Source organism: Pistacia vera, unplaced genomic scaffold, assembly GCF_008641045.1.
Source record: "Pistacia vera cultivar Batoury unplaced genomic scaffold, PisVer_v2 Contig1141, whole genome shotgun sequence".
NCBI lineage: Eukaryota > Viridiplantae > Streptophyta > Magnoliopsida > Sapindales > Anacardiaceae > Pistacia > Pistacia vera.
In genome coordinates, this window is record NW_022195184.1 from 1 (window position 1) to 11,313 (window position 11,313).

The window sequence follows — 11,313 nt, forward strand, 5'->3', positions numbered from 1 at the left end:
GCTCAATCCCGATATGACCCAACCGGATTAGGCCCTTTCGGTACAAGATATAGCTGGCCCAAACCGCGTGGGCACGAGCCTCCTAATCCCAGTCCATTTCCTAGCTCCATGGGCGAATCTAGAGCCCACAGCCTCCTTAGAATACTTTCCTACTCCTGATCAATCTCCCATTCAAGGTCACCTTCCTATTCTTGATCACTTTCTTACTCGGAGTTACTCTCCTAATCAGAATCACCTTCCTATCCGGACACTGGTAAGACAGCTTACCACGGCCCTAATTCTTCTAGGGTTTGCATTAGAGTCACACTAGGACTCCTACTTCTGCCAGGATTGGGAGACCAGACAGTCACTATATAAACAGAGACCAGCCCTCTCACAAGGGAGAGGACATTACACCTTCACACCGAAAGCTTTGACTTGAGAGCTTCACATCACCGCCGTAGTCACAATCCCCAACTAGACTTCCGGTAACCTCTACTCCCTAGCCCTCACTATATTAGCCACTCTCAGCCTTGCTGACTTAAGCGTCGGAGTGCCTACGGCAAACACCACTCCGGTGTTTTCCGTTCGCTTCACGCGTGTGTTTCTCTACGTGTGAAGGTGCAGCGGATCGTTAGTAACCTCAACCTCACGGGATCAAACCCCCGTACAGGTAGATTTTTACATCTACAATACCCTGACTTGTTTTTATTGTGCTCGATAGAATAGCGGTTGGGGATAGAGTTGACTTGCACCCTTATAGAAAAGCAAACCCTCTCAAGGATCATTTTTGAGTTTTGCAACAGTTGAAGACCAAATTTCATATACGACACGTTGTATTTACTAGTGAACCCCTTGAACCTTTTTGGGTGTTAACAATATTATTAATCTGATGTAGAATTATAAAGGATCATCATACACTATTTCAGATTTTGATTTGCCTAACGTTAATTTCATATGACATTTTGAAAATGGAAGAAATATCATTTTAAATTTGAAATAGTCAACTACTTTAGAAACAAGTATGACAGATCCAACCTCTTCGAAGTAAAAAATCAGCCGAATACCATCTTATTTTGCTCAATCTCACAACCACAGAAGGACAAATTTCCCTCTTTGCACTTAATCACAACCATACACGTTGCTCTGCCTCACCTAAAACTCTTCAACCATCCCCACTTTTATTTAATATTCAACCCACTTTATCACATGCATTCCCCAATTTCCACTATTTTTCTTTTTCCTAAATATCAATAATCACATCTTTTCTTTTTTTTTTGGTGGTGGCTCTATTTAATTTAATGGAATTATTTGAAGTTTGGTTGAAATTCCATAATATTAATATTAATCTAAGTATCTAACAACCAAACCACACCTCACCTACCAACAAATAAAATAAGATTCCAAGCAGAAAGAAAGAATATTTTTTTTGAAAAAAAAAAAAAAAAAGAAGAAAACAGAAATTAAGATTATATTTTAATTAAGCTTAAAATATGACTGAATTTACATAGACCACACAAATTGACAATACTACCCCCACCAGCAACAACTATCACGTCCGACGCCGCCGACCCCCATCACCACATGAAACCACGCCCCGCAAAGACACAACAAATATCTCAAATCTCAAATCTTTTGAAGCTTCTCAGCCTTAATAACAGGATTAGCCTTGGCGATCTGCTCCTTCCCCATCTCCTTGAAATCAAACGTGCATTGGTGCTGTTCCGGGTACCTGTGGGTCCCACAAAACAACGACCCACACCTGCACTTGAACCCCGTCAATCCCACGCGCCTCCTACACGTCAAGCACCTGTTCACCCCCGTCGCCACCTCGACATGTTTCTTTTCCTCCTCTTTCACGACCGGAGCCGAAACCGTAATCATCTTCTCGACGACTTCAACGGCCGGAGATGGAACCGATGACGATGCCGAAGAGGAGATCAGGGTTTGGTTAAGGGCTTGTTTGGCCGAGGAAGATTGTTGTTCTTTTAACGCAAGATCTCGGTAACATTTAGAACAGAGATTTTGAGTCGCCGGACTCCCGAAAAATCCGCAGTTGTTTACGCACAAACGCGGTGCTTGGCATCTGTGTTCTTCCGCCATGGTTTTTCTTTTTCTTTTTCTCGTGAACAACCTGGAAAAAATTAAAATCCATAAAACTAATAAATAATAAAGATAATAAAAACAGAAAAGAAAATCTGATGAAAGAGGAGATGAATCAGTGGTGGTGGTTACCTGAAATGGAGATTGGTGATTGATTTGAGAAAAAAAAAAAAGCGTAGAGGGAGAGATTTAAAAGAGAGAATTTGAGAGAAATTTAAAAATTGTTTGCTTGGAGAGAGAGAAAACAGAAGGGAAAAGAAAGGAAAGGAATATAAGGGAAAGGAGAAGAGTGACGGGTTGGGTTCCTCCTCCACATAAAAGGAAAGGGAAAGGGAAAGGGAAAGACAAACTCTAAAGTCTTAAGAGAGAGAGGAATCCTGGTCCTGGGTGAAGATTCCAGCCACCTTCTTTTCTCTTTTAGAAACCAAACAAACAAAACAAAACAAACTCTCTTTTTAAATTACGCGGCGTTGAAACATAATTATACTAATAAATAAATAAAACGGTTTCAATTGGATGGTTTTAGCCTGTTACGAAGCTTCAGCCGTTTAAGTTACTCCAGAGGCAGACGCCAACTTGGACCATTTCTCTTCATCCTTTTTGGAATGTTAAATTATTCAATTAATTGAATAATAGGAGAAGATGTATGTAGTGGGTTGAGGTTCTATTTTAATAGGAAACCATACGGCTACGCGGATGTTAGTTGGCCGATGGTCACAACGTGTATCATCTCCACCCCATACCACAATTATATTTAAGAAACCACACTCACTACAGTTTAATTTTTTAAAGTAAAATTAAACAATGCTTATTATTATGTCACCAAACACTAAACAATAATTCTAATTTACAAAATGTCACAAATCAACATCTCAATAATATACTCGTTGTGATGAATTTGACAAATTAGATGGAAGATGTTTACGTCTTCAGGTTGAGCCAGGTAAATAATTTACTTGAATTTTGTTGTTAAAATAATTAGTGAAAACATGTATCATTGGGAGAAAGTAATTAAAAAGCATAAACTTTTTTTTAAAGAAAATGATAGTTCTATTCTATTTATTTGCCGAAAATGAAACAAATTCTCTTGTTATTGGTGGTCTTGATGAGTTTTTGAAATTATGAGGATAGCAAGTGCCAATAAAAACCAAAAGCGTTGCAGGGGTATTGAGTGAAATTTGTCCATTTAAAAAAAAAAAACATAATTATACTAGTTAATTATCTTAACTCTTATCTTATTTTCATGAGTAAAATTTTCAATTACAATGTCAAGTATAATATATTAATATATAAGTTGTGAAAATACAAACGTATAACGAGGAACAAGGTACTGAAAAACAAAATGGGATCGGTTTTTTATATTTTTGAATATGGGTGGGACACCTATCACAGGACTCGTACATCCATTATAGAAAAAAAGAAAAAAAAGTTGATAACTACTTGGTAATTACCATTAGGGTTGTGCAAAAAAATCCGATATCCGATATCCAATCCTGATTCGATCCGCTCTGATTCGAAAATATCAAATATCCGAAAATTCAGATCGGATACGGATCGTTATTTTAAAAAATCCAATTTCAGATTTAAGATTTAAGATTAATTTTGTTTTTTGGAGTTGATTTTCTAATTTTAATTAGTATTTTAGTTGGTTTTCTAAGTTTAGTTAGGATTTTACATTTGGAAGTTTAATTATTTTAGGATTTTAGTTAAATTAGGAAGATTTGTTTTAGTTAGTTGTTGCTTTCTTATGGTAAGACTGCTAGTACTAGTAGAATGAAGGTTTTTATATTCTTATTATAGTAGTATTTAGGATTACTTTAGTATAAATATGTTTGTTATCCTACAAACAATTATCAATGGATTATTAATAAAATTTCTCAACGAGTTGTTTCGTCAGGAGTCATTGTTTGTGAATTCGAGCCACTATGTTAGAGCATATCTAATGTTTGTTCTTATTGAAGAAAGAAAGGAACATAACCACTAAAATACTGAAGTGGTCAAAGTTTTGACATCTAAACATTTGACTGCCATTTGCAATCAAAAATCATAGGGTGCGTTTGGTTCAATATTTCTACCCATATTCTCAATCCTATTCTTCAAATATTGTTTGGCACATTATTCCAGAAATAATACTATATATTTTTAATTACTTTTAGACCCCTTAAGTTCATTAAATACCCCTCCAAAAAAAAGTTTAAAAATTAACAAAAACACCTCCATTAACCCACACTTGCCAGATTCTGGCAACCACCGTCGGTGGTAGCCGAAATCTGTACAACGGTCTACACCACGATGGACACTGGCCGGTAGGTTATCGATCTGGCCTTTTCCGGCCAGATCCACAGTGTTTGTCGTGTAGGTTATTGATCTGGCCTTTTCCAGCCAGATCCACAGTGGATCTGGCCGGAAAAGGCCAGATCTAGTCATCAACGACAGCCAAATCTTGGCCATTGTTGATAGAAAATGACGGCCATATCTTTGCCCTTTTCTGACCGTTGACGGCCACATTTGGCCGTAGATCTGGCCTTTTCTGGCCAATCCGTGTTACGACACAGATCTGACCAGTCTGTGTCGTAATGTAATTTTTCGGCCAGATTCTGACGGTGGTGGCCGGAATCTGGCACTGCAGGTGATGGAGGTGTTTTTGTCATTTTATATGTTGGGGTGTTTAATTAAATTAGTAAACCTAGGGGTTTTTTTATAAATTTTTAAATTTTACCTCGTAATACTCTTCTATTCAACTACCCAATATTATTTCCAAAATCCTATCCAAAATAATAAATCAAAAGCACTCATACATTTTTGGACTGAGATGACCATGCCGTTGGGTAAAAAAGAATTTAAGGATTATTTCCATGAGTAATACTACACATACATCATTTTCATACAACATTTCCCATATAATATTATGTGACAAGATATGATTGGCTAATTTAAAGTTAAAATTAAACTTTCACCCAATTATATCTTGTCAAGTATTGTTGTATGAGAAATGTTGTATAAAAATGATGTATGTATAGTATTATTCTTATTTTCATATAAACGGTTTCGCTGGAAAAACTATTGAGATGGTGAACATCGACGACAATTAAAGTAATTTAGTGATAATCATTTTATTTTGAAATTTTATATTAAATAAAATAATTATACTAATTATAATTGTTTAAAAAGGGTTATGGGACCCTTGTGGTATGATAAAACAACAAAAATCTCTTTGACATTTCTAAAATAACAAAAAATTCCTTGCCATTAATGAACTGTTAGTGAGTCGTTAAAATTTACACTGTTAAGAGTTTGTAAGTATTACTAAATTACCCTTCTACCATTTATTTTAACACTTAAAAGTTAACAGTTAGGGGATTTATACTATTTCTGAAACCTCAGAGAGACTTATGTTATTTTATCATAGCTAGAAGTATTAATTCATTAACCCTTGTATAAAAAATTAAATTAGTGGGCAACCCAAACCCAGCCATACCCATTACAAGCCCAAAAGATTTACCCAAATATAACCCAATCCTTAATGGGGTGAACCCAACCCAGGCTTCATCCGCCTTTGGAAATGTTGGATCCTTTAATATGTCTAAAAATTCTCTCTTAATACTGACAAAAATTGACTCTGGAAGAAGCGAAGTACTCAACCATTAATGTCAATTTCCCTCCATAATGTAGTTAAAAGACAAAGAAAAACTCTACTCTCTAAAACACATTCGTACTCCTGCTCATTATAATACTAGGCCTTTGGATACGATTCAGAGTAACTGTTGATGCGATTCCAGTGGTGGGTTTTGCCAAAGGATCATTCTCTTCTACAGGTTAGTATAGGTTAACATTTAATGTTTCTGTTTCTGTCTTGAAATGCTGATTTTCATATGTTTCTTTGATCAATCAAACTTGGTTAAACATATAGGGGCTAGTGGTACTGAGGAGACAAATTAAAATTTTATCATTAACAATTTCTAAACAAATAAGTCATAAGTAATTTCATGTTATATCTCAATCTTCTAATTTTATATGTTTTTCAATTCTCAATGTTTTCATTGTATCTTTAGTTTCGTGAAGAGACTTCAAAATTGGCTTATATCTGGTTTAACAAATAAGGATGAAGGTTAAAGAGTGGCTCATTGCAATACTCTTTGTCTGCGTTAAGTTCCTTTATCCCTCCTCAGTTTCGGTTGTGACTAATGGGAGTGAAGTTGATTAGCTTATTTTCTTCTTCCCCGGAAACTTTGTAATATGACATTAATTAACTGCTCTAAGAAATGTGTTTTGTGCAGGATCCCGAATTCTACCTCCTTAAAGAATATGATTCCCCATGCATTCTTGGCTTAATTGATAAACAAAGATGGACCTATGCCTGTGCAAAGCAGATGATTGAAAGGCTAATATATGGTACATTAATTTTTTTATTTGGCTTTTTGAATCTCTGTGTGTTATACTATCTAAACCTTGTTTCAACTTACACCTGTAGCTGAATCTGCATAGCGTTCCCTCGAGTTTACGATTGTAGGACCTTTCAATTGGATTGGTCGAAGGATGGACTTCATTCCAGGCACTGAAAGAGGAGAAGGAGTTCCATCAGTTTTAGCTTGCTTTACCAGTGTAACTCAAGCTTCTTTCACTTCCAACACTGTTTTTTCTTTAATTTTTACAGTACATTTTTTTTTTCTTCCTAATGGTGCACTCAAGCTTTTTGATGGTGGGAAGTCTCAGAGGAGCTTCTGCTATATCAATGATGCCGTTGAAGCTGTTCTTTAATGATTGTAATTTCAATTTAGTACCAATCATTATTGATCTGAAAGCTGCTATAGAACTGGCCCTTTACAAACTAATCTTTTGCAGGAAAACCCAGCGCGAGCAAATGGCAAGATTTTTAATGTGGGTAATCCTAAAGACGCCACCTAGTTTCCTTTTTGGCTTCTGTTCTTCATTTAACACAAAAATTTGCTAAGAGTTTTGACATTCTTCCCATTTTGTATTTTGTTATAGGTTGGACGCCTAAAATGCCCCTTCGTACTATTTTAACACTTTTGCTTATGTCCAGAACGTGGATGAGGAACTATCAGGTCTGAAAGAAGCTTTGAAGTTGACATCTGAAACGATTTCCTTCTGTGCTGCTCCTTTGTTTTCCCTTCCATACAAGATATTAACCACCTCTATAAATTATTATCCATTTCCTCTCTTATAACCTGACTTGTAGTAAAGGAGAAAAAAATGAGGTCCAAACTGATAACAATGTATAATGATCATGCAATAAAATCAGGGAATAGGCCCTTCTGTTAAGGCCACAATGTAGAATATCCATCATTGCATTTGCTATGGAACTGACTGGTTATCTTGATAAAAAAATTACTCAACAAAACTGTCAATTTTAAAAAGGCAGAATTCTCTATGATAGAAGCAGACCCAGTGAAGCAAATGAGAGAAGAGGGCTTAAAATATTGATAAACCCATAGGCCTGAAGAATCCTGGTTTCCTTTTCTCCTCTTTTGCTTTTGTTTTATTTAACACAAATATTTTCCCTAAGGTTTATGCAGAAAGATCTGGTGAGTCTGCCTCTAAGCCATTACTGTCATAAATTTTTTCTTTGACGTAACCTTTTCAATAAGAAGATCAATCTTTTCTGGTATTCGTTGCATGTAACTAACTGAAATTTGTGCGACTTTTATTGTATTTACTAAACTACCCCTCCTTGTTGGTTAATCCCCTGCTTCGTTTCCCTCCATAAAGCAGTTATAAGATTCTCCAAAACACATTCATTCTTGACACTCTCTCCCCAAACCTGGTGACTCCATTTTTGTTTATTCAATGGAAAGATTCAACTTAGACGGTGAAAAAATCAAACCCTTAACAATCTGCTTGATTGGTGGCGGTGGCTTTATCGGCTCACACCTTTGCGAGAAGCTCCTCTACAAAACTCAACACACTGCCATAATCATTGATGTCTCCTCCACCAAGATAAAACATCTCTTGCGTCCTTATTCTTGCTGGTTTGGTCGAGTTCAGTTTCATGAAATTAATGTCAAGCGTGACACGCTACACCAGCACCTTGAACCCCTCATTGCAGCCTCTGATCTTGTAAATGACTTTTCTTGTTTTAACTTCTTTGTCTACTTCACTATTTCTCTTGGATGTTTAATTTCCGGGAATTGATCGAGTTTTTTTTTTGGGTAGGTTATTAATCTTGCAGCCATTCGCACTCCTGCTAATTATAATACTAGGCCTTTGGATACGATTAAAAGTAACTCTGTTGATGCGATTCCAGTGGTGAGTTTTGCATTTTTGTAAAACTTGGTTGCTATTTGGTTATTTTTGCTGTAAATTTGAGTATTTTGTGATCTGGGTTTGATCTTTTTCGGTTAGGTTGAGTTCTGTATCAAGTACAAAAAGCGATTGATCCATTTCTCTTCTTGTGAAGTCTATGGAAAGACTATTGGAAGCTTTTTACCAAAGGATCATGCTCTTCAAAATGTAAGTATAGGTTAACATTTTAAGGCCTCTCGTTTGTTTCACTGAACCAGTTTTCTTATGATAGATAATCTTACTTTCTTGAAATGTTGAATTTCATTGGTTTCTTGTGTAATTCTTTGGTCAATCAAACTTGGTTAATCAAGATTAACCAAACTTTGTGATTAATCGCTCTAAGAAATGTTGTTGGATGATGGTAATTGTCAGTTTTTGAATGAACATTAATATTGCCGTTTGTGCAGGTATCCGAACTCTACCTCCTTAAAGAATATGATTCCCCATGTATTTTTGGCTCAATTGATAAACAGAGATGGACCTATGCCTGTGCAAAGCAGATGATTGAAAGGCTAATATATGGTACTGTAATTTTTTCATTTGGCTCTTTGAATCTCATTGTGTTATACTATCTAAACCTTGTTTCAACTTACACCTGTAGCTCAATCTGCATTGCATTCCCTCGAGTTTACCATTGTAAGACCTTTCAATTGGATTGGTCCAAGAATGGACTTTATTCGAGGCATTGATGGTCCAAGAGAAGCAGTTCCAAGAGTTTTAGCTTGCTTCACCGGTGTAACTTAAGCTTCTTTTATTCCCAACACTTTGCTTTCGCTTCTTTAACTTCTGCTGTGCGCGTTTTTATTTTCTTCCTAATAGTTCTGAATTGCAGAATCTCCTGCGTGGAAAACCACTTAAGCTTGTTGATGGTGGGCAGTCCCAGAGAAGCTTCTGTTATATCAAGGAAGCCATTGAAGGTGTTCTTTTAATTATTGTAAGTTCATTTTAGAATCATCATTCATCTGAAAACTGCTATAGAAATGGCCCTTCAATTACAAACCAATCTTTTGCAGGAAAACCCAGCACGAGCGAATGGCAAGATTTTTAATGTGGGTAATCCTGAAAATGATGTTACAATAAAGCAATTAGCAGAGTTGATGATAGAGGTATACTTAAGCCTAAAGATGCCGCCTAGTTTCCTTTTTCGCTTCTGATATTCATTTAACACACAAAAATTTTCCATTAAGGTTTATGCAGATGTAACTAAACAGCCTGCCTCCAAGTTTACAACCATTGATGTAAGCTCAAACAATTTCTACGGTCCAGGATATGATGACAGCGATAAGCGGATCCCTGACATTACAATTATCAACAGAGAGCTTGGTAAGCAACCACTTTTTCTTCACTCTATGCAGTTTTGTTGCCAAGATTTTTGAAACTCTTCTCATTTGTGTTTTTGTACAGGTTGGAAGCCTGCAATGCGCCTTCGTACTATTCTAAAACTGTGCCTTGACCACGCGATAGATGAGTATAAGTCGGCAATTAAGAATGAATGTGACAGTCTGTTGGAGTTTCACACTGGTTATGAATATTTCTCTGGTTCTGAATAAATTCTTCAGATTCAATGCAATTTTGTTTTTGTAGATAGGTTCCACAGTTCTAAGAGCCATTTCTGACCATTAGTCTTGCTGAGGCCATTGTTGCAAACGTGGGTGTATTGTATATCTCTGCTTTTGTTCAGTTGTCTTGCTTCAAAGTTCAGTGGAACCAATTTTACACTTCGGATAATGAATGAAAATCTAAAGTGCAGTAAACGAGCAGAAATGAAGCGAAGGGCTAGATGTCCAAACTGATAACAATGTATAATGATCATGAAAAAATTTGCTTTTGTCTTCAAATCAGGGAATGGGCCCCTTTGTTAAGACCACAATGTGGAATATCTCTCCTTGCATTTGCAATGGGGTACAACACTAAATTATTTCATTACTCTGCTAATTTTAGGTGGTTCTGTCTCTTACTAAAGCTTGATTCCTTTATTTGTTCTTTATTCAAGCATTTAAGTTCAATATTATATCCCTATTCTATTCTACTATTATATCCTAAAAACCCAAAAAATACATTTGTTTCAATATTCTCAAAATCTTATTCTACTTTATTCATCTCACAAAACATTAATAATTATCTTTCTTGTAAAGATAACCCAATTTTACTTTTTTCTTTTTCTAAATACTATTTTAAAAATCATCCAATAATGAACCAAATGAAGCCTTAACTATTAAGAAAAGAATGGAGGTTATTACAAAATTGGGAATCAATTAAAAATTTTAATCTTTTAAGATATAAGTGTTTTCATTGTCCCAAATACAAAATTTTGATTACCTATTTATATTGGGAACAATATCCAATAAAATATGAAGAATTTAGTTAAACTATTTAATCTGCGTGAACACCTAAGCCCATTGTAAACACCCTTAATTTCAACTTGAAAAATACCAACAGTCACTCAATCAATCTTCCCCCGCCTCTCGAATTTCATTGTTTTTCATTCAATCATTTAAAAATACCAAACTGATCATGGAGGTGGTCACCAAAATCCCTTCGGCTAAGACGTACAAAGCCTTTGTCCTTGAAAAATGACTTAGGAAACCAAGATAAGACCCTCTCCAGACGGTGGATCCATGTGCAAGAGCATCAGCAGGTACTATAGCATTGGTGAGTTTGAGATCAATGAAGAACAAATTAAGGCTGGCAAAGAAAAGGCTAAAAGAATGGTCAAGGCTATTGAAGCTTACCTTTTGGCAAATCCCGATGCCTATTAAACACAAGTCTTGGTGATTGTGACCCCCAAGTGGCTCGTAACTTTCTATATGAACAAAGAGTCTTGAGAGTAATAAATTTACTGATAAGAATTATCTTGGAGCCTCTCTACATATCACTTGCAATTGATGGGTGCACTTTGTTCCAAATTTTGGAAAAACAAGGCAATTA

General features: G+C 35.8%; 2 protein-coding genes across 2 annotated transcripts; one reads left to right on the forward strand and one right to left on the reverse strand.

The window, feature by feature from the left end:
• Positions 1-1,415: 1,415 nt before the first annotated feature.
• Positions 1,416-2,408, reverse strand: LOC116144689 (zinc finger A20 and AN1 domain-containing stress-associated protein 3-like). The gene is made up of 2 exons (XM_031430140.1): positions 2,215-2,408; positions 1,416-2,113 (listed from the first exon to the last, which is right to left on the reverse strand). The coding sequence occupies exon 2, from the start codon at positions 2,080-2,082 to the stop codon at positions 1,606-1,608; it is 477 nt and encodes a 158-aa protein (XP_031286000.1). The 5' UTR covers positions 2,083-2,113; positions 2,215-2,408; the 3' UTR covers positions 1,416-1,605.
• A 5,482-nt stretch (positions 2,409-7,890) lies between these two features.
• On the forward strand, positions 7,891-9,935 carry LOC116144629 (UDP-D-apiose/UDP-D-xylose synthase 2-like). Its single transcript, XM_031430074.1, has 9 exons — positions 7,891-8,160; positions 8,257-8,349; positions 8,446-8,553; positions 8,793-8,907; positions 8,987-9,120; positions 9,218-9,319; positions 9,399-9,491; positions 9,573-9,708; positions 9,790-9,935. Exons 1-9 carry the CDS (start codon positions 7,891-7,893, stop codon positions 9,933-9,935), a joined length of 1,197 nt encoding a protein of 398 aa, XP_031285934.1.
• Positions 9,936-11,313: the final 1,378 nt, after the last annotated feature.